Source organism: Micropterus salmoides, unplaced genomic scaffold (genome assembly GCF_014851395.1).
Source record: "Micropterus salmoides isolate LMB-PRFRI ecotype aquatic unplaced genomic scaffold, ASM1485139v1 Ms_hic_scaffold_4, whole genome shotgun sequence".
Classification (NCBI taxonomy): Eukaryota; Metazoa; Chordata; class Actinopteri; order Centrarchiformes; family Centrarchidae; genus Micropterus; species Micropterus salmoides.
Window position 1 is genome coordinate 31,519,377 of NW_024043372.1, and position 24,305 is coordinate 31,543,681.

At 41.4% G+C, this 24,305-nt stretch overlaps 1 protein-coding gene across 4 annotated transcripts in view; it reads left to right on the forward strand.

Moving 5' to 3' along the window:
• LOC119885757 (nuclear receptor coactivator 3-like) overlaps positions 1–24,305 on the forward strand; it is a 42,272-nt gene that overhangs the window by 5,559 nt on the left and 12,408 nt on the right. For 3 of the 4 annotated variants that reach the window (XM_038695977.1, XM_038695978.1, XM_038695975.1), the window contains exons 2-9: positions 16,270–16,337; positions 18,550–18,654; positions 18,872–19,032; positions 20,873–20,973; positions 21,222–21,396; positions 21,578–21,757; positions 21,997–22,083; positions 22,548–22,691. In XM_038695977.1, the coding sequence (XP_038551905.1) occupies positions 18,569–18,654; positions 18,872–19,032; positions 20,873–20,973; positions 21,222–21,396; positions 21,578–21,757; positions 21,997–22,083; positions 22,548–22,691 (934 nt within the window). In that variant the 5' untranslated portion in view covers positions 16,270–16,337; positions 18,550–18,568. Of the gene's footprint in view, positions 1–16,269; positions 16,338–16,897; positions 16,992–18,549; positions 18,655–18,871; positions 19,033–20,872; positions 20,974–21,221; positions 21,397–21,577; positions 21,758–21,996; positions 22,084–22,547; positions 22,692–24,305 lie in introns of all 4 variants that reach the window. The other variant, XM_038695976.1, reaches the window with a different exon arrangement.

Below are 24,305 nucleotides of genomic sequence, written 5' to 3' on the forward strand. Positions count from 1 at the left end.
AAGGTCTCAGGCTCAGGTTTAAAAAAAGTGATCTTGCGATATTGAAAATAGGGCTGGGCAATAAAACAATAACGATAATCATCGCAATAAAATTTCCTCAATAACAGTATAACAAATGTTCAATATATTGTCTATAAATATTTGATTTAATTAATTTAAATCACAAACAAATTAGGACTTTATTTTTCTATTAACATATTTATTTTGTTGAGGAAAAGGAATTGAAATATATTTTTTTGAAATGGGATTTTATCACAAATGTTTTGAATGTTCTACTTCAGATTTGTGAAGTGATCCGCTGTTTGGCATCAAGTGTTTGTCACGTTCTGACCATAAAGAAACATTTAAAAACACAATTAACAATCTGGTTTCTTCAGCTTTCACTCAGGAGCATAAATCAGCCTTTAAACTGGAAAGAAATAATGATTTGACATTTATTGTGATAATTATTGATATGTAATGATATGAAATTAATTTATCGTGGTATAATTTTTGGCCATATTCGCCCAACCCTAATTAAAATGTAACGATATTTCTTCGAGGTGAAAGCATTGAAGCCACTTCTAAATCGTTTGTGTGGCAGCATTTTGGTACCCGGTGGAAACAATAAACGGTGACAGAGTGACAAGACGCAAGCATTATGTTTAGCCCTTTTCCACCACTGGTTCCAGCTCGAATGGACTCTAATCAACTTTTCGCTTTTCGTCCACCGTCCTCCGTTTTCCATTGCAGATAGTACCTCTTCAATGTAGCTGGTCGTCATAGCCACTGCCACGACGTAATGTTCAAAGCGACACACCCGTGACCAACACACACCATCTATCTCTTGATTTAACGTTTTAGCACATTCTCGATCTGCCATCTATTTTTGTGAAACTGCTGATGTTTGAAATCTACACAGCTGGCACCATAAGCCACATTTCAAAATGCACTTGCATTGTTTTGCATTTTGTGAATGTCAGTCGAATTAAAGGCTATTTTTCCAGTCGTGTATTTCGTCATTGAAGATTTCTTAAAAATAGTGTTCAGAACAATGAATTACTTTGCACCTCTATAGTGAGAGGCAGGTGTGTCGAAGGGGGACAGGTAGGTCAAAGAAAACTCCCGTGCGCTGTCTAACTTGCAAAAGAAATATATGTATTAACACAACGTTTCTGTGCTAGACCTTCATCAGGCAAAATTTAGCAACTTTTAAAAATGGTGTTAAAATATCGTCTTATCTCGTTTTCATGAACTCAATATTGTGTATCGTATGGGGCGCCAAGTCTATCATCACACCTCTACTACAAATTATTCCAATATACAGTGGGTACGGAAAGTATTCAGACCCCTTTAAATTTTTCACTCTTTGTTTCATTGCAGCCATTTTCCAAAAATCAAAAAAGTTCATTTTATTTCTCAGTAATGTACACTCAGCACCCCATCTTGACAGAAAAAAACAGAAATGTAGAAATTTTTGCAAATTTATTAAAAAAGAAAAACTGAAATATCACATGGTCATAAGTATTCAGACCCTTTGCTCAGTATTTAGTAGAAGCACCCTTTTGATCTAATACAGCCATGAGTCGTTTTGGGAAGATGCAACAAGTTTTTCACATCTGGATTTGGGTATCCTCTGCCATTCCTCCTTGCAGATCCTCTCCAGTTCTGTCAGGTTGGATGGTAAACGTTGGTGGACAGCCATTTTCAGGTCTCTCCAGAGATGCTCAATTGGGTTTAAGTCAGGGCTCTGGTTGGGCCATTCAAGAACAGCCACGGAGTTGTTGTGAAGCCACTCCTTCGTTATTTTAGCGGTGTGCTTAGGGTCATTGTCTTGTTGGAAGGTAAACCTTCGGCCCAGTCTGAGGTCCAGAGCACTCTGGAAAAGGTTTTCGTCCAGGATATCCCTGTACTTGGCCGCATTCATCTTTCCCTCGATTGCAACCAGTCGTCCTGTCCCTGCAGCTGAAAAACACCCCCACAGCATGATGCTGCCACCACCATGCTTCACTGTTGAGACTGTATTGGACAGGTGATGAGCAGTGCCTGGTTTTCTCCACACATACCGCTTAGAATTAAGGCCAAAAAGTTCTATCTGGTCTCATCAGACCAGAGGATCTTATTTATCACCATCTTGGAGTCCTTCAGGTGTTTTTTAGCAAACTCCATGCGGCTTTCATGTGTCTTGCACTGAGGAGAGGCTTCCGTCGGGCCACTCTGCCATAAAGCCCCGACTGGTGGATTGCTGCAGTGATGGTTGACTTACTACAACTTTCTCCCATCTCCCGACTGCATCTCTGGAGCTCAGCCACAGTGACCTTTGGGTTCTCCTTTACCTCTCTCACCAAGGCTCTTCTCCCCCGATAGCTCAGTTTGGCCGGACGGCCAGCTCTAGGAAGGGTTCTGGTCGTCCCAAACGTCTTCCATTTGAGGATTATGGAGGCCACTGTGCTCTTAGGAACCTTAAGTGCAGCAGAAATTTTTTTGTAACCTTGGCCAGATCTGTGCCTTGCCACAATTCTGTCTCTGAGCTCTTCAGGCAGTTCCTTTGACCTCATGATTCTCATTTGCTCTGACATGCACTGTGAGCTGTAAGGTCTTATATAGACAGGTGTGTGGCTTTCCTAATCAAGTCCAATCAGTATAATCAAACACAGCTGGACTCAAATGAAGGTGTAGAACCATCTCAAGGATGATCAGAAGAAATAGACAGCACCTGAGTTAAATATGAGTGTCACGGCAAAGGGTCTGAATACTTATGACCATGTGATATTTCAGTTTTTCTTTTTTAATAAATTTGCAAAAATTTCTACATTTCTGTTTTTTTCTGTCAAGATGGGGTGCTGAGTGTACATTACTGAGAAATAAAATGAACTTTTTTGATTTTTGGAAAATGGCTGCAATGAAACAAAGAGTGAAAAATTTAAAGGGGTCTGAATACTTTCCGTACCCACTGTATATTTTTCTTACAAACGAGTCCCCACAGACACCCTTCTAGTACAGAAACTCCTTTCACTTTAGCCATGAAGGGTAAGATGAGCAAGGAGAAAGTGGATGAAGACACTGTGGTCTGCTGGAGCAGCAGCATCACTGAGAGGGACAGAAAAAAGTTGGACAAGGTGATCAAGAAATCTAGCTCTGTCCTGGGCTGTCCTCTGGACTCAGTGAGGGAGGTGGGAGACAGAAGGGTCCTGGCTAAACTGACTGCGCTTGTGCAATTATCATAAGTGCAATTTTACTAATTCATGTACAATTATTGTATAATACAGTTTGCTATATCTGACTTATGTGCATTGCCCTTCTACAACACTTTTATACTACCAGTATTTATTTATGCCGCAGGAGACTGTACTGTATAAGGCATAGTCCTTTAGTCTTATTTAATGTACAGTAACTTTGTTTTTTTGTTTTTTTATTTACTGTAAGAATCGTACTTTCTTGTCTGACACTTGTTTATGCTACTTTGTACACTTATCTATCTCTGCTCTTGTCTTTGCTGTTGCAAACCGCAATTTCCCCACTGTGGGACAAATGAAGTTTTTCTTATGTTATCTTATCTTATGATGTCATAGAGCGGTGACTTGTGAAGGGGCTCGAATCAAAACTGAGATTCAGTAACAACCAGTACAATCAGAGTACAATCAGGATCTCAAAAAATGAGACAATGCCTAACACCCTATGTAACAGTCTACACTATGCTGATACTGCCCTGTTCCATGTGGCCACCCCTGAAATTGGATGAAAGCTAAACATTACTTAGAGCAATTTATGAGTCGAAAGTCGAAATGGCAGCTTTGATAGTTATGGGGGCCAAAAACACAGTGTGACAGTTCAAAGTGTGTATTGTCACAATGTGGATGAAGTCAACCCACATGGTTTTGTAAGCTTCAATAAATTTCCTTTCATAGACAAGCAAATGGAGTAATAACAAGTAGTGTAACAAGAGGGTCAGTACAGGATGCAAGGTTAGTGTTATATTTGGATCTAGTTGTCATTACTAGTTTAGCAGTATAGCCTACATAGTGTATTGCTGTATAAGCTGCCATGCAAATTTCTTACTAAAGCCTGTACACATTCAACGGTCCATTATCATGGTGAACTTCACACATGAGCTTGCATGATGATCTACAGCACATTCTGGGAAGACTGTCGTAAGAATTTCACCTTGGTTTTGTGTTGTGACGTCCTGTAAGATATAGGATACTGTATTTTCCTTGTACTGCAGATGTGATTGTGTAAATATTTTGATCCAGTGGATTCAGTTTAATGACATTATGTGGTGTAATTTTACTACAGATACTCTAGGGAAAATGTGTCCACAGTTTCACAGCAATGCTACAAATAACATTTACACTACACAATAACACGTTACTGTTTTATACTTGGTGTTGGATGTGTCTGACAGGGACCAGTTCTTCTGCCTTTTTCTAAATTAAATAAGACCATAGAAGAGCTACAGTTACTAGGATTGTAACAGGCCCCATACTGGAGCCGTTTAGCAATTATTTTGCGTCTATGTGGGGTCCCAAGACCAGTTTGACAAAATTCTGTAACAAAAGTGTTGGTCTATGATGGAGGATTTTTGATCTGGCAGAAGTTGAGTCCTCCACCTTTATAGGCTGTTCCATTAAGACATCAGAAAATTAACAGACTGTGGTATATTTTCATGTATTCATACTTTTGGTTTGACAGTTTAAAAGCCTTTCTAAACCCATCAAATTTGATTTCATTTGGAGCAACATGTGGTTCTACAGGAACACTGACCCTGAACCTTTTTACTTTTTGTTCTTTTTTTCTTTTTTTTTTTCTTGGGGAAGCTAAGAATGCCGTTTTAAGCGGATACCAGCCTGTGTCAGCTCGATCGGCGTGTGCCGTCCTTTGCCCGCTCCCTTACAGTGCGAGGGACTTGATTAGCAGGGCAGGCTTAATCACTCAGCAGATGGGAACAGAGTGCAGTGTCACCAAGACAAAAACAAACCCACAGGATTAACGTTCAGCATGTGTGCGAATGTGGTTGTGTCCAGTGAGACGGAGCAACTCTGCTTCGATTCATAAACAGAGAGTGTTGTGACACAAGCCTCCATTTGCCTTTTCTGGATGTCTTTCAGCACTTGGTCCTTGTGACCCCTGTATCCCTCCTGTCCTCATAAGTCATTTAAACACACTTTTAATAGTGTTAACCTGGAACTGAGCGGCATGTGGTAGGCAGAATGTTTGGCAGGCTCTGAAAAGCGCTGTAGATGAAGGAACTCAAAGAAGGGAAACTGGTAGTAGAGTATTGGACCTTATCAAGTGCACAGGGATTAGGTTTATGTTCTGTGTTTTTATAATCCATAATTCTGTGGGGTTTATGGCACTGGGATTGAAACAAAGCGGGCTAAAATGGTCCTCGTGATTGTCGTGAGCTCTTTGGGTCGTTCATTTACGTTTTGTCGTTTATTTTTTATTTTTCTATGACTAGCTGTTCCTTGGGAAATAAAAGAAAGCAGGTATTGATAGTTTTCTAATAAAATATGGCTGTGATGATTAAAAATCCCAGTTCTGCCACTGCTCTCTGTCACATTTCTGGAATCTTTTTCACCTAGGCTCTGTCAACACATGAAACTAGCCAGTTGAAAGAAAGGAAAAGAAGTAGTAAGGGGAAAAATCGGAGATGGGAGGGGGTGCAGTTATGTTACTGGCGTCAGACCATCTTTTGAGTAGAATTCTTTGCCGGGGTCAGAGTTCAGGCGCTGTAGTGTGGCGCTGTGATTGGCTGAGGAAAGGTGAAATGAAAACCACAGTAAACTTTTGACCCCCGGCGCAGGAGCTCTGCAGGAACGCCCAGCTCTGGCGTGGTGGAACAGAGCCCGCTCTCTTCCTGTGTTTACTCCACCAATCCAACGGGGACGGTGGGGAGAGGGGGAGGAGGAGGCAGGAGCACAGGGAGGGAGGAGAGAAAGACACAGGAGCAAGAGGGAGGGAGGAAGGGAAGAGAGAAAATCGTCGGCGCTGCGGTCTGAAAATGAATATCTGCTTTTTTACTGAGTGGCACAGTTGAAACGTGTACACAATCATACACACTGCTTCTAAAAAAACAAAGCTAAAACCAAGCACAGTCTTTCATATGCATATTTGTATATAAACATGAGGTCATTTAAAAAAAAAAATGTAATTACAATGGTTGACATATCTTCTATCTGAGGCTATGTGAGATTTCTCCTCTCACTGCATCTGCATCAGTTGCTAGTAAAGATGTGTGTGTTATCAGACAGGGCAGCATGAAGGCTGACAGGCCCTGGTTCTCTGGCTCTCCAGATAAAAGGCTGTTTAGCCATTGATTAATGAACTAATTTCCATAATATTAGCCTTGCGTAACTGTCTACATATTGTTGCTGCGGTCTCCTCTGGAAGATGCCGTGTCCTCATACTCATCACCTCGCCGTAAACATGTCAAGCTTATTGAAAATGGAGGGGTTGTTTGAGACACAGTGTAACAGTGGTGCTATGCAATGACTTAGCTGGTCAAATCTGTGACCGCGCGGGTCCTTTCCTGTTCCTTTTATCCTCTTTGTTCGTAATAATGATGGATAGTTATTGGAGATGCATGTGTGACACACACACACACACACACACAGTGGAATCTGCCATCTCTTTGTTTCCACCTTCATTTATTTTCTCTGGTTTTTCTACACGTTGCAGTTTGTGTGAGAAAAATGGGGAGATGCACACACAGTCTGTCTGAGCTCTGTGTGTGCTGGACACGGGTGGGGGATGTTTTTTCTAGGAGAAAAGCAATCTTATGAAGGCAGTTTCTCTCTGCTTTGAACCACCTTCTCTCCCTCAACCATTCACCTATGGACATCATGTACACTACAAGTTTGAGGAAACCTACCACTAGGACAAATAGCTGTCCAGTGTTTTTATACATTACTGTTTTTTTTTTTGTTTGTTTTTGTGCCCTTATGAATTTGTCTTATGAGAAAACCTCTAATATAATTTATGTCAACAGAATGTTGTTTTGCAGTGTAAATGAGTCACAGATGGGCTAAGCAGGGTTTGATTTATTGATAATTCCCTCACATTTATTTTTCATCACGTTTGTGTCTGACATAGATTTGGAAACTGTTTAAATGTGAACAACATAGCTGACCTTTTACACATGTATGTTTGTCACATATGTTAGGCCTTAATTGGTCAGTCCCTCTTGCCGGATGCCTTAATGCTTCTTACTATTGCCTTTCTGAAATGCTTCACAAACTCCAATAAGCTTCTGTGAGGGTGGGCTGCTTTCCCAACTCCACCTCCCTTCCTTCTCTCATATTTGCGTCACTACTGTAGTTTTCAAAGGTGTGCTTTATTCCACGGTGAACTGCTCCTTGTGCACTTTAATATTAACTCAAAATCAGTCACGCCTGTTGACTGTCTAAGTGAATTAATTTGGTCAAACAGAAATTAAACAAATTAGGCTTGGTAGCTGTTTTGTATGTGTCAATTCACAGCTCAGACTTCCACATTAAAAGTATGCAGATGAATAGAGATAGACATATCTTGATCTTCTACCAGACACACTACAGACAAACGCAGACACATAGCCTGTGTTTTTAGTCTGGTTTTTTTTTTACAGCCTTGCTAGAATTTCAAAACTGCCTCAGCATCTAAATGGAGGCCTTTTCTGGACAATTTACAGCTTCACATTTTCAAAATCAACACTTGTACACACATGCTTGACATATGTCCTCCCCATCCCTGAATCTCATTGTGTGGCGGCACTCTCCATCTGGCCATCAAACCCCTCTGGTTCCAGTTTAGTCCCACTAACCCATGTTTCATTAAAATTGCGTATAATGTTGGCAGGAAAACAGCTAATAAGCAATATTCACCAACAACAAGGGTGCATTCAGCTCTATTAAAAATGTTTGCTTCTGGAAGTTATCTTCCCTTGAAATTAAGGGGGAATCCCCCAAAATTTCAAGATGATAGATAGTTACAAAGAATTGTGAAATTTGATTCTAAATTATGTGAAGCAAGAACAGTAATGTCGTCTATGCTCCCTTGTTTTTCCTGCCAAATAGCAAGGGTAACAAAATTATTGGTTCCAGCATGGAGTGCACAGCATTGAAAGTTCCCAAATGTCAAACACTGTGGGTGTGCTATGGCAAGGATCCTTTCCTCAGTTAACTTTTGATTCAAAATGTAAAGCTAGTTTTATAATCTGATTTCATTGTCTATTCATCTACAATGCAGCATTAATTAACTATCTAAAAAGAAACATATTTTACTCGCACTCAGCAGTCAGACATTTGAAAGTGTTTTATGTGGTCACATTTTCAGGGCTTCATGCTTTTATTTACTGATATGGATGGAAGAAACACTTATTTTGCCTTGCTGAGGGTCAGAAGGGCACAATACCATTGAATCATGCATATGTGTCACCTATCTCACCATAAGGGGGCTCACGGAAAATTTGCTGTTGACCCTTTGCTAAAGCTTTTTTCGTAAAGCTGCAAGGAACAGATTCAACAGTTTGTTGACCTGCTCTAAATTAAGCTGCTAACGTTAGACTGTGCAGCTAACCAAGTTGTTTGGGGGCCTATGATGTCCGTGATGCGGAAAACACAATCCGAATCGCACATTTGATAATGAAAATGGAATCAACTGTTGTACTGCAAAAATATCATGGAATCTGCAATATGGATGCTGTCTATAAAAATCTGGGCTTCCCCTAGCATTGTAAGATTTTTTTTATCACAGCACTTAAGTCTAAAGCTTTCCGTTGCCCATGCGAAAGCCTATTTAGTTGGACAATACACAGTACATGTATTGCATTCATTGTGAAACATCCCCTCTTATAAATAGTATTATAGTATTTTATTATCCTGCTGTTGCAATACATTTGTTGTGAATTGTCTCCATAAATAATTGCACATACATTTGAAAATTTCTCTTTGCAGGATACAGCAAATTCATTGATAGTGATTACACACTCTGTGATGACAAAATGTGCTTACGATTGTAAGAGAACAGAATTCAGCAAATTTAAAGCAGAAAACATGGCGTTTGGGGAAAAAATAAAATGCAGTCTGGAAAACATTTAAGCCGATTTCACAGGGTCCTACTTGTTGTGACTATTTGATTTCTCAGCACAAAACTATGTTTATTTACCTTTTTGTTATGGCCTGACAGCTTGCTAACCTACTTCCAAGGCTAAATGGGAGCATAATATTACAGGTTCCAGTACGCCACAGACTCATAAATCCATCGTGAAATGGTTGTGATTTATTTAGATCAATTTAGTAATATGAAGTTCAGTGCAGGATTCATTTGGCGTTAACAGGCTCCACAAGGTGATCCTCGTTAACTACTCGTTGTTGTGGACAGTATTTTATTTAGTAGTGGGTTCTAATAGACAACGCATTCCTCAGCCTGTTACACATCAAACCAGTAATAAAGGCAGCCCAACCTTTAGCATGGACAGAGAACTGTAGGTCACATTACAGAAGTCTGCTTAGCTTGCAGGGTCTAGATCTCCAAATGGTTTTTTAATTTTTTCTTTGTACATGTGTGGTGTAAAAGGGTCCCTATCTGTTCTGTTAGCCACCAGTTCACAAGTCAGAAGTCTGAAGGGTCGACATTTGGGTTCAGCAAAACACGAGTTCAGAATCACCAGGATTTGTTCTTGAATAAGACATTGAGGATCGGTTTGGTGTGAGCTCCAATTGCACTTAAGTTCTTTGAAGAAAAACGGGAAGTAATTCTGTCCTTTTTGTTTCCTTTTGCTCTTGATGTCCTAAACCTAAGTGGACACCTTTTTGTTGCTTTATTACCTTGTGTGTGTGCCTGTGTTTGAGTGCAGTGAAGTAATGATGCTAAATGCTTCTAGTAGCTCAATGCCATGATTTTGAAAACAAAGAAGCTTACTGCTAACTACTTTTTTCATTATTTTCCATACCCTCAAACCCCTTCTCTTTCACACAATTATAATAAAGACCGTTTAGCCACATGTGCTTTGGCTGTGTTTTGGGGGTCCTAAATTGTGTGTGTGTGTGTGTGTGTGTGTGTGTGTGTGTCCTACTCTGTCTGATCTTTGTTTTGGGTGGGTCAATGTTTATTGTTGGGCCTGCCACTCATTGTCTCAGGGATCTCAGATTGCATGCTTTATTTCAGGCTGAGCAGGAATGTCCTCTTCTCTATTCTGGTCCTGACTGACACTGCTGCACTTCTGGCCTGTTTTTTTATGATCTAACTGAAATGCTTTGATACTGCAGAGTGCAGAAAAATGTCATTTAGTACCAAGTTTACGCAGGTAATCTCAACAGCATTGTATCTGTAAGAGAATGGGCATTTTTGTTTAGAGATCCACAAGGGTGATTTGATCTCTTGCTTATACCTGGTAGTGATGCGGGGGAAACAACATTAATCGCTCATTTCCTCATATAGTCCCTTCAAACACAGTAAATTCAGTGACTATTGTTATCATTTGAAAAGCACAGGGTTGTTTCAATCTGACTGCAAAAATACCCCATAGTCATCATAGCCATCCACTAAGCATAACAGTCTTCAAAAAATGCTTCACATGCTTTTTAGCAGAACAAGTCAGCTAGTTTAGCTAGCTAAGATTTGTTGCCTGGCACAATTATTATTGCTGAGGCTGCAGAATCGCTCTCTGAGAGAACACAAAAATGTCATTGGAGATGCTCCCTACTAGGGTGCCACTCAAAAATAAAGTTTCTAATTTTTATCTTCCCACTCCCCAAATGTGTTAATAATGTGACAAAAACAAAGTTGACAAAATGTGGATGTATTTTAATAATATTTACTGTTAGCTCAACACTGACAAAGTTTTACAATATTCAACATTTTCCGATTTTATCATGTAATATTAACTTTAATATCACAAGTTAGAATAATGCAAAAATCCTTAAAAAGACAAAGACAAATGGCTGCTAACAGTTACTTCATAAGTTAATAAGTATCTATAGGTGTCCATAGAATGACTGCATTGCAGCTTTAGCAACATCTACATGTGTTTTCAGCCCACAGAGTAACCGCAGATTTCTATGAAGAGGACAAAACACATCCACATGCAAACCAGATAGACCTTAATTAGGGTGTTGAAGTGGCATAAGTCAGCGGACGTCCACTAACCGGAAGGTTAGGAACCACAAATTGCTCCTGGTGGCTGTGCCATCAGTTTGAAAGTGTAGTGGTGGTGCAGTGGATAAGACACAGGCCTTTGATGTAAGAGACCTGGGTTCAACTCCCCACTCCCATCCACCATTGTGTCCCTGAGCAAGACCTTAACCCCTAGTTGCTCCAGAGGCGTGCAACCTCTGACTTGTATAACAATTGTCAGTCGCTTTGGATAAAAGCGTCAGCTAAATGAATAAATGTAAAGTGTGTGAATTAGTTAATTGTTCTGATGAGCAGTTCGGTCTCTGCTCATAGGTGGGTGAATATGGTGTAGTGTAAAGCACTTTGAGTGGTCCAAAAGTCTAGAAAAGCACTATACAAATACAGACCATTTACCATATATGACTTGGAATTGGGGGCAAAACAGGGAAATGTTCAGACTGTAGATCACCAAGCTCTGGGAGCCTGAACGCTGCACTCCAAGAAATAAAAGCAACAGCTGCAGAAGAGGCCATCTCGTTACGTGACCTATCTTGAAGTGAACTTCTTTACTGTACCAGAAAATAACTGGTAGGTGGTGCTAAAAATGAGAATAATTAAGTATAACATGATACACAGAAGCAGCATGGTGGTGGTAGTGGTTAGCACTTTCGCCTCACAGCAAGAAGGTCCGTGGATCGAGGCCCAGGCCTTTCTTTGCAGAGTTTGTATGTTCTCCCTGTGTCTGTGTAGGTTCTCTTCATGTTCTCTTGCTCCCTCTCACCTTCCAAAGATATGCATAGGTTTATTGGTGACTCTTAATTGCCCTTAGGTGTGAATTGTTTGTCTCTATGAGTTAGCCCTGTGATGAACTAGCAATTTGTCCAGGGTTAGCCCAATGACAGCTGGGATTGGATCCAGCCCCCTCGCGACCCTGAGTTAACTATACTACTGACCACAGCTGCTACAGTGCTAACCCAAAAATATCATTCTGATTACATAGTATTTAAACAAAATAATAACACAGATTAGAATATGAAAAATAACAGTTAAATGATAACAATTCTTACTCAAGGATTGATTTATTTTGGTAGAGAAATTTTTGAGCTACCAGTAAATATTATTATATCTGAATGAAACTTTTCACAGGTATTATGCATCATAAAAGGAACAGAATGAGGGGGTGGCACATGGAAAATGTTGAAAAACAAATTACATTGAGTGGCACCCTACTCCCTACGCTCCCTTAATTTACTCTTACTAAAGTACAAGTGAAGTCATGGTTGATACGAGAGGCATGCAACGCTGTATCCTTGTAAGATAATATGTCTGTTATGATTGCTTGTTTTCTAACACAAAATTAGTACATGAGTAGTGGGATGTTGGTGGGAAGTTTGGATGAAGGAGGCAAAACCCCTTAGTCAATGTGGTTTATAGTTCAGGAGAATTGTCTGTCCCATCGGACCAGCTGAACAAGCATTTCACTGTCAAAGCTCAGTCAGTGCTCATTTAAAAGAAGCACGGTCAATTTTCATGTGTCAAATTCAGAAATATCTCACAAATAAATACAGAATTAAATAAATAATAAAGAAGTATATTAAAACTTCTGTCTGCCACTACACGGTATCCAGCTTCTACTGCATACCCCCCCCAGCTCCCGCGCGCTGAGACGCAGTCAGCAGACTCGCTGGTAGAGTTCTGCATTATAAACATCTAAAACCTGAAGCACATTCTGGCTCTGTTTGGGACTTTGAGCTGCACTTTATCAGAGCTGTAGAAGTTAACGTGGATTTGTGCTGAGATTTCCTGATCACAAGTATTAGTTTCGGTTTGTAGCTCCGATGAAGTGCAGTGCACTTGTCTCATTCAGTACAGTCCGAAGGGGCGCACAGCAGACTATAGGTGAGGTAGACCTTTAAAAAATATTATGAATATTGATGTTAGTCTTTTCTTGACATGTCAGAGAACACAGATATGTGGGAGAGATTCTGAATGTGTAGAACATTTTAAACATGAGCAGAAAACCTGCTGAAACACAGGCGCTATTAAAGTCCAGGAGTTTATAACTGAATAAAAATTAAATAATTTATCATAGAGGTAAAAAAGTGCCCCAAAAGATAACTTTTCTGTTTTGTTTTTAAATCTTTTTGTTTTATTCGAACAAAATAAGTATGATTTATTTTATCAGTTTATCAACATTTATATTGTCACTAACAACTATAGAGGATAATAACAAAGTAAATTTTGGGATGCTTTACATTAACTTCAAGACGGTTCAGATTGCTTTTTGTGACCGTTCCGGGACGGAGGTGAAAAAAGGAACCCTGCTGCTTACCAAGCTGCTGGGCAGGACTGGGTTAAAATAAATAAATAATTCAAAATATCTTATATATATCTTATTCACTTCATAACAGTGGTGTTTTGAGTGCACAATGCCAACCTCAAAAAATATGCAATATTTTAATGTCAATATTGAGTCTATGTTAGTTATTCTTGATATTTTTGACAATATGACAAAATGCTAAAACTTATTTATGGTTTAGAAATCACAATAACTGTTGAGTTCTCCTCGTACTCAAAAGGGTGCTTTTGCTTGAGTGGGGGAAATTGATTTGGGTGGTGGTTTGGCGGTTTTGCTGTATTGCACCATTTTGTTTTTAGTCTTCTTGTAGTTATTAAATATTACCATGGTTTTCTGTACATCTGATCTTTTGTAAACAAACCATCACAGTACTGAAGTCTCTGCCCTGTTTGGAACTAACCACTACACCTTGGAGCCGCTAGCAATGTTACTTTAGCTTTCAGCCAAATGTGTTGTTGCTGTGTGTGTGACGTCATTACGTCAACAAGTCAGAATATTGCCATTATCACGTCTAAATTTTTTAATATAATCATTCAGGGACACCCTATACATTACATTTAATTTAAAGGACATTGGATGATCTATTGCAAGTAGGGCTGCAGTTAACGATTATTTTAGTCATCGAGTATTCTACAGATCATTGAATCGATTCATCGAGTAATCGGATTAGAAATACCTTTGCTTGGCACCTCCGGGATCAGGTGTGTAACTCATCACTATAAAATTACAACCCGAACTCACGGACAAACGCACATTTTATACATTTACAACTCAGAATTTACCTTTCGTAGAAGACTTGAAAGTAGTGATTGAGACCATAAAACTTTGGGTACAGACCTGACTAGCATCAACACCCCATAACTTTATTTCTTAGCCCAATAATTTTTCTACTCAACAGCAGTCAGCATTACCCACATCTGCACCTTTCGGTTTTGCACTTAACTATGTGAACCATTTCACTGTAGCTTTAATAAGTTGTTGCTTTGCAGTCTTACTCTTTTGTTTTTCTTGGAACCACATTGAAATAGAATTAAAGTTTTCATTTTACAAAAAGTCTTCAGATTCGGTGCAGATGTCTTTATTTTAAAACAAAACAAGTTGCGGTCAGTGCAGTGTCTCTTCTCCCTCCCCTCCCAGTTCCCCCTTTTCCTCCCCTTCTATATTCTACTCAGTCTGCTTTGACTCCTCCTTCCCCTCCTGCGGATCATATTCATACAAGTGCTTATATCTTCTGATTTGTATTACGCGTAAACCAACATGCATGTGTGGCGTGTGTTTGTACCTGTGTCAGTAAACAAGGACCAAAAAAACCCACAGGCATTAACAAAGTTTAACAACAGTAATGATGAAAAAGATGCTAAAAAATGTTCCCACGTTGCTTTTTCACTCTTGGTTTGAAATTGTTTGTAGTGAATTGTTTTGGTGTTAGCAAGAATCGACTTAGAATTAATAAACCATGTTCGGACAGTTGACAGAGAGGGAACGCTTTTCTCTCTTTCTTTGTTAAATTATTCAGCTGCAGCATTAGCTCAGTAGCAGCTCGGCATTTAGGACTGATATGATCAGTGGTCTGTGGTGAAGGATCACACGCACACACAAACTGTGTGTGGCTATGATTGTTGTGAGTTAGACTTATATCTAACAAGACAACAACTAAATGGGGGCATCATGATATAACTTATTTTTCCTGTTCAGAGTTGAAATATTGATCAAATCCAAGTTGTTGTTGTTGTTGTTGGTTTTTTTTGTAATTTTATTTAGCATTTCCTTAGAGAACACTATTTTGTTCTTAAAGTCACACATTAATGTAGCTGTATTATAAAGCATTTGTGTTTAGAGCAGTGTGATTATTAGTTTTCACGAAGGAAAGAACATCTGACAGGCTTATCTGCGGCAGTAGGATGATGGTGCTAAAGGTCAGTGGATTTGGGAGAAGTTTGTACCCAAGCATTGAGGACCAGGCCCTCCCAGTTTTTGTATTAGGACCCTGTGGCAGGTCCATCGATATGAAAATGTGGCTAGAAAAAACCCAAACCATCAGCAAAATTTATTATCAGAGTGTAAAATTGTTTCTGCTATTTTGAAATGGAAAAGCTGTACACACAGATGTTGGTGACCAGCTCAAGGGAGAGACAATTATCCAGTTGCTCTGATGAGAAAACACAAAACCCCAGAGGGACTTCTTTATTGTGATTATGAACAGGACTGTTAAGTACTGAAGGTTATGAAAGCTTTGACAGAATGGTTGCTAGCACTTGTGTTGTGTCTGACCAGTGTTTCTCAAGGTAGTATAAGCATTGTATTTTTTTTTTAAATGGTAGGAAAGAAAGGTTAATAATGACATAGTAAGAAATAAAACACTACTGCACAGTGAGGGAACGTCTCTGACCAAACAGCGTTTGGTTTATTTGTGCAGGAATTTTCTGACCTTTTTGAGAATGGAGTCATTTGCACACTTGTCTTGTTCTCTTAATGCTGAGTTAGCTAAGCTTTGGAAAGCCTCTGATGGCCAGCAGCAATCATACAAGGTGTGAATAGGAACCAGGGCGACAGGGAACCAACCTGATGAACAGAATATGTAAATAGGGTGGATGAGTCGCCACATTTCCAGGAAAGGGAAGTGATGACGCAGTGGAACGGGCTGAGGGGAGGACGCAAACAGGATGCTATCTGCTGTGGCTTCCTGTGCAATTTTAGAAATCAGTTTTTCCCATGAATTTCTGTGAAAGCAAAACATATAAAGAGCTTGTGCCATTTTCATAGGAAGCAGGAGCCATCCAGACATTCAGAAACCATCACAGTTCATGACCTTTTTATTTTCTCTTTCTAAATTTCAGGAGATGTTGAGACATTGAGGCGACACTAGAACCTGGATGGAGCTTGACTGGGGTTTGTACTGGTCAAGGTGAGCATGTTGGTTATGTATAAAAACACACACTCTCACACTCCTACACACACCCCAGGTGGACAATCCATTAATGATTAAGATCGTTTTATTTTTAACTATGAGATGTTGCTCATATTGGCAGCTGCCGCTTGTGTACCTGACTGTTTGTGCAACATATCTCATCTTGTCCCTGAGCAAGTTTCACATCGTCAAATGAAGCTCTGATTCAGGTCAGTGGCATACTGCCAGGCCTGTTAAGACTCATCTGCGGTTTTTTGGTGGGCTGCTGCTCAACGTCTTTCACTTTGCTCTAGCACTGTTGTTTTCATATTTAGTCATTAAAAATTTTAGAAAGACAAAATGTCAATATGAGTGAACCACTGAAACATTAAATTGTGAACACAAAAAGTGTGCCATGCAGAAATCCCATGAGATCATAGTTGTTTTGGTGAAGTGTGTAACAAAGAGAAAGTTGCTTTTCCGTGTTGAAGCCTGTTTACATTTTCTCAGGTTTTCAGCATTACTTCCCCATGACCAGAGTAGAAACTGTACCGCACACATGCATTCCCTGCTTTCAGAAAGACCCCCAGCAGCCCCCAGCTCTGCTGTTTGTCCGTTTCAGGATGTGAGGCTGACTGAGGGCTGATGTCATCTGTCTCCACTGCTGCAGAGGTGAGCCTTAGGACAGAAAGCAGGAAGGAAGGAAGAGAGAGAGAAGGGAGGGCAGTGAGAGTCACAGCCGGAGCAGGACAGGCAGTTTTAGAGAGGGGTGGTGAAAGATAGACCGACAAGCAGCATGCGATGCAGATTTATGGCGCAGAGTGCGTGTCTGAGACTTTGTGCTCTTCTAGAAGTAGTAGTGGCAGTGGGTGACTGGGCTGCATGTCCAAGCCTGCACTAGCAGAGCAGGAGTTGCATAATGGCTCCCATCCGTTCTATACTTTTCCACTCTGGAATGAGCTCACTCTGTGTTTAAGAGCACTCGTGTGTGTGTGTGTGTGTGTGTGTGTGTGTGTGTGTGTGTGTGTGTGTGTGTGTGTGTGTGTGTGTGTGTGTGTGTGTGTGTGTGTGTGTGTGTGTGTGTGTGTGTGTGTGTGTGTGTGCGTATATTCACACATGCAGACACAAAGCCCAGAATAGGGTTTTAGTAGAACAATCTGGTTGTACAGCTGCACGCTACAGCTTTGTGTGTGTGTCTTTGGGTGGGAATAGGAAGGCGCAATGACCTTAGAGGCTGGCTACAGAGGTTTCCTCTAATGCGAACTCTGGGGGGGTCAAACACAGGGTAATGCCAGAGCAAGAAAACAAGGGCAGGGTCCCCAGTCCAGAAATGCTACACCCAGGGAGGGAGGGAGAGAGAGAAGGGAGGGGTTGTCTTAGGATGGTATCGGGGGAAGCAGCAGTTAGTTAGAAGAACGGATGTAGCCTAGTATGGAGAATGCAGAGTAAAGAGAATGCGGAAGAGGGATAATTCTTGCTAGTCCCTGAAATACGCTGTGGAGCCTCGCCTGGACTGCTTCCAGGCTACACAAGCCTAAGCAGTGTGTACGTCTTGGTCGAGCAGTCCCAGGCAGTTAGACAAAAAGGCAGCACGGTGAATATGTGCCTTGCTGGGACAGTAGCTACTAGCACTCATCTCTCTTACAAACTGTGCTGTGACATGCCTGAACATGTAAGTGCACTGGAAATGGTTTGTATATGCAGTGTGTCCGTGTGTTGCTGCTGCAAGCAGAGTGGGATCATTCTAGCGGGCAGGCTGGCTGAACGCAAGATGACCCATCTCCCCCGAGGCTCCAAATCACTACTTCATCATCAGTCGCTTCTCGCAGTGGAATAGATGAGATTTCATTTCCATCAAGTACTAAGCAAGAACCAAGGCTGCTCTACTAACTGGATAGTCCACCCTCATAAATCTGTAGGATTCTACAATCTACTCTTCCCATGGAAGTCACTTCATTAATAACCTCAATAGCTTGGGGATTTTGTTGATATTTTTTTACTTCATAACTTGACACTAATCTTTTAAGGTTTGCCTGAATTTGGTGTCATTTCTGAGTGGACTTTGCAAAGAATGACAGCTGAGGGCACTTTCCAATCCACACTTATCCTTTGATTAGATTGTACCACACAGATATGAATGTATAAAGCCACACTGAGTTCATTTCTTCTGATCATGTCGCACCTCCTGGATCTGTGTGTATACATATATATATGATGTGTGTGCTTTCAGGTGCTGATGTGCGCTGAAGATGAGTGGCGTAGGAGACAACACGTTGGAGCCACTGTGCTCCAACCGCAAACGTAAACTGTCCACCTGTGACACACCGGGCTTAGGGTAGGTGCTGTAACTTCTGTTGTCGTTGTTGTTAAGTGTCAATCACATATCACTCCACTTTGTCTGCTGCTGTTTTTGATGTGAATGTCAGCAAGTGCATGAGGTCGCTTCAGTCCTCCTATATCTGAAGCATCGGCCGTATGGCCTGCATACGGACGTGGCATGGGGAAGTGAGGTTGTCATGGCAACATGTCTAATCCCCTTGGCGCCCTGGCAGGTGTGACAAGCGTAGAAGGGAACAGGAGAGCAAGTACATCGAGGAGCTGGCTGAGCTCATCTCTGCCAACCTCTCCAACATCGACAGTTTCAACGTCAAGCCTGACAAATGTGCCATCCTCAAGGAGACTGTGAGGCAGATCAGACAAATCAAAGAGCAAGGTACCTCCACAGTTCAAATTACAGCCATGCACTCCTGGCCATGCACAAAGCCACATACAAAACATATCATATTTTTCTGTATTGCTTTTGGGGAGTAAACAGTGAATTAAGTTAGGCTGAATCTTGTCAAGTACCCTACTGCAGGACAGATGATGCTAGTGATGAAGTGGTGTATTTGGTTCAGGGCCAGACTGCTTCAGATTGACAGCCAGTATTGCTCGGGGTAAATGGACACCAGTAATTGAGAGCAATCCTTGGTGGTCATGGCTCAAGGCTGTCAGCGACAGAGTGTATCTGTTAGTGCCAAACGCTGCTTCTCTCTGGGAGACTGGTGGGAGACACCGGTGACTCAGAAATCAGACCTTATAGTGAGTCGCTTCTTTCCCTAGGCCATTTTCCAATCATTTTGCAGATTTTACATGATTGGATACACAAAGGAGGATATTTTCTTCCACCTGTCTTAGCTCGGTTGAGATTAGATCTGTGAGGTTAAGTGGGTAAGGAAGAGAGAGAGCAATCACGCTGGAATCTACCCAGAGGGTCACAGCTGGCTACTGCTGGCCCAGGTGTTATGCTGCCAGGTTGCCATAGTTACAGGACGGATATGATGGAGGGCCTTTCTTTTTTTTCCCCCTTCTTTTTTCTGTCTGTTGTCCGTTTAACACACCTTTTCCCTCCCCTTGTTTTCGCATCTTTGCTCTGAGGTGTCTCCTTGTTTATGTCAATCACTGCTCTTTCAGCTATGTTTGCTTTTATAGCTAATTTGGTTGGAAATGTAATTAAAGCCAGTGTAACATTATTTGTCGTCTTGCTTAGCGCCACAGATGACCCTGCTATATAGAGTGGTATCTAACAAAGCCTTAGACACATGGTGATTTTAAAAATAGAATGGCATGCTAACCATTCATCCATGACTCATGCTGCCACCTGCTGGCCAGAAAAAGTATTTTTATTTCATTGTGTAAGTGAAGAGCTCTTGCAGCCAACTGGAAATCACGGAATAGTTGCAATGAAATCATGACAAACAGTTTAATCCTTTATACTGTGGCCAAAAACATGCAGGCCATGTGCACTTTTCAAAGTTAAGGTCACTGGCACCAAGTTTTGCCTTCTGAAGAGCAGCTTTTCTTGTTGAGTTACACCATGGAAATGATCTGTAATATAAAGTACCAAATAAAAGATCCAAAGACAAATGACGTGTTTCCACTGCGTGGTACGGCTCAACTTCACTCTACTACTACCCATAACACACACTGTACATTTACTGCTAAACTGACGACTTCACCGCTAACCTTATTTTCCTCTGCTCTGCTTGCATTCACTTTCACTTTTTACTGTCTCTCTGTCGCAGTCGCTCAATCACACACCTGCGGTGCACACAAAAAGTAGCTGTGCCACTCTTATAACAGGCACGGTGTACTTGATATGTCTGCTCTTTGTCAATTGACCACGGTATGGTTTGGGCTTTCATTTTTAAAAATCTAGGTTAAGTGAATAAGCAGTCACTATTGATGGTAGCATGGCTATTAAAAAATGGCAGGTTTGTGCAGGATGTCCTGTGTTGTGTGAGGGACAATTTTAGTGACTAAAACTTTAGTGATTCCATCGGACCAGTCAGTAGTCTGCAGTGTTTTCATGCCACCTTTTAGTATCAGCTCAGCTCACTTGGAACCAAGGTGAAACCAAACAAAGTACCTGGTACTATCCACAATGGAAAAACAAAAAAGAGCAAATTGAGTCGAGCTGAGCCATACCATGCAATGGAAACGCAGCAATAGATAGCTGTTGTAAAATGACAATTCTCTCCATCAGGTGTGTTATCTGTTTTGTCTGTCCTCAGGAAAGAACTCTTGCAGTGATGACGATGTCCAGAAGGCGGATGTATCCTCCACTGGTCAAGGAGTCATTGACAAGGACCATCTGGGGCCGCTGCTCCTACAGGTCAGCTTTGGGGCAAAAGACTCAACACCAATTAGCTCCTGTTCATATGCTGGACCAGTGGTTTCCTTTCGTTGCTCACTTTTAAGTTGATGAAATGTCTCATGTGGTTTCTAGATGGGGCAAAACAGTAACCAGATAAGGTGGTGTGGGTGTGTGTGTGTGTGTGTGTGCGCGCGCGTAAATATAATTGTATTTGCATTAATAAGTCTTCCCCCTATTTAACTCTTCATTTTTGTGGTTGTTCTCAGGCCTTGGATGGCTTTCTGTTTGTAGTTAACCGAGAGGGCAGCATAGTATTTGTGTCAGACAACGTGACGCAGTACCTGCAGTACAAGCAGGAGGAGCTGATCAACACCAGTGTGTACAACATCATCCATGATGAGGACAGAGAGGAGTTTCACAAGAATCTGCCTAAGTCAAATGGTGAGACATGGGTTTGTGTGGGGGTATTAAAGTATTAAAGATCCTAAAGCTCATATCTAAGTGTACATTCAAATGTGGTCACTTACTCACACTTGTATAAATGACTGAACATCTGAATGCTTTTCCACAAACACACAGAGTCATCATCATCTGTTCACCTGTTGCCTATTTCTCTTCATAGCACCAAATGGGGCATCGTGGGGTGGAGAGGCACCCCGGCAGAAGAGCCACACCTTCAACTGTCGTATGCTGGTGAACTTTGGTCATGGGTTGTCAGAAGAGAGGTCCGGGGCCCAACGCTATGAGAACATGCAGTGTTTTGCCCTCACTCAGCCCCGGGCCATGATGGAGGAGGGAGACGGTAAAAGTCATTTAATTTTTTTTTCAGATTAAATAATTAAATACAACAATTTAATATGTGACAACCATTAACATGTACATTTATTCATGCAGAGGATGTAGTGTATAGCTGTGCCTTCTGCATTTATTGGTCAATTTGTGCCTATGTTGCTAATAACAGATTTATAAGATTTTAAATGTCCAGTTTCTCCTCCAGCATCGTCACATGAGGACTTAACATTGTGTTGTGTCTTTACTCAGATTTACAGTCCTGTATGATCTGTGTGGCACGACGCATCATTGCAGTAGAGAGGACAGAGAGGTTTAGCACGCGCCATGAACTGTCTGGTAAGTTTCCACTGTGATGTCAGAAATACATTACCTGGAGAATCAGTAAGATGTGTCAGGGTCATCCGCTTTGACAGAGGCAGACCATATCTATTGTTGATCTATTACGACAAACATAATTGTTTGCCTAACCCGCCATAGGGTTTGAGGTCCTAATAGCTAAAAAGCAATACAGTATTCTCATTTTATGCTATTAAATTGGCAAAGACCTTGGAATTTGGATTTACCACCAGTCAAATTAGAGGGGACGTGACACAGGAGCGTAGTACCTGGATGTGCTGCTGTCATCTATATCTAATAGATGCAAGTACTTTCCCCAAGTGTATTCATTTTGTATACATGTGGCATGACCTGTGGAAATGTTTTTGTTAGGCACACCATCTTACTTGAATCTTAAATAGAATCCTTTACCACCACTAGCCATTATCCTTTGTGTAATTCCATTGGTGCATCTTCTTTTGCAGGTAAACTAATTGAAATTGAACAGCAAAGCTCTCTTCATACCACTATGCGTCCAGGCTGGGAGGACCTGGTGAGGCGCTGCATGCAGATGTTCCTCCATCGAAGTGAGGGACAACCGTGGTCCTACAAACGCCACTATCAAGATGGTATATAGTTCTGCACCTCCCTACCATCTACATTTACATTTATTCATTTAGCTGACGCTTTTATCCAAAGCGACTTACAATTGCTATACATGTCAGAGGTCACACGCCTCTGGAGCAACGAGGGGTTAAGTGTCTTGCTCAGGGACACAATGGTGGATGGGTCACAGTGGGTAACCTCGATTTTCACCATCACTCAGTCACCACCACCAAAAATTTCATTAGTATGACATTAACATTACAAACGCCATTAGCAGGTGCATACAATAGCAACTTTATTTTCACACTCGTTTTACAGGTGAATGGATTACCTAGAATTTGAGCACGGTCAGACATTGACAAAGGCATGATCAATTATGGGCATCAGAAGGGCAGGTTTGAGCATTGTTAAGAAAGGAGCCAACGAAGGTTAAAATGAAGGGCAACTGGACTTGGTTGAAGCTACTGGAAGACGTTTCGTCCCTTATCCAAAGGACTTCTTCAGTTCTGACTGACTGGCAGAGAAACTCAGCTATTTAACCTCAGTGGGGTCGTTATCTCGGGTCATCGATACCGCTGGTTCGTTAGTGTTCCTCACACCACCCACTGGAGCACAAGCTAGGGGTCATGAGAACACTGCACCACAGAGCAGAAAACATACCAACAAGCGCGCAAGCCAGAGAGAAGGAACAGAACCACCTGAAGGGGGCACTTACAGCCTGTGGATACCCTAAATGGACCTTTGTGAAAACAGCCACAAGATCCAAGAAGAACAAAACTACAGGGGAGGAGGAAAAGAAGGTCAAACGCAACAACATTGTGATTCCATATGTGTCTGGAGTATCAGAGAAACTCAGGAGGATTTTTAACAAACATAACATCCCTGTGTTTTTTAAACCCAAGAACACACTAAGACAGATGCTGGTACACCCCAAAGAACGCACACCCAAACACAAGAAAAGCAATCTAGTGTATGCGGTCCAATGCAGTGAGGAATGCACAGACCTGTATATTGGGGAGACTAAACAACCACTACACAAACGCATGGCTCAACACAGGGCCAACTCCTCAGGTCAAGACTCTGCTGTCTACTTACATCTGAAGGACAGAGGACACTCGTTTGAGGACCACCAGGTGCACATTTTAGACAGAGAAGATGGATGGTTTGAAAGAGGTGTCAAGGAAGCCATCTACACCAGGGTTGAGAAGCCGTCATTGAACAGGGGAGGGGGTCTACGCCACCACTTATCCCCCACTTACAATGCTGTCCTTTCATCACTTCCCAGAAACTCAACAAACGTAACCTATTGGCCTCCGGTGAGGATACCAACGATGGTCGTTCAGTCTTGGCCACAGGTAGTCTCAACGACTGTAACGACTGTCGTCACAGCAACAAGGAACACTAACGAACCAGCGGTATCGATGACCCGAGATAACGACCCCACTGAGGTTAAATAGCTGAGTTTCTCTGCCAGTCAGTCAGAACTGAAGAAGTCCTTTGGATAAGGGACGAAACGTCTTCCAGTAGCTTCAACCAAGTCCAGTTGCCCTTCATTTTAACCTTCGTTGGATAACTATGACCTGGATGACTGAGAATCTTCATAGACAACTTAAGAAAGGAGCAATCACAAAAGTATT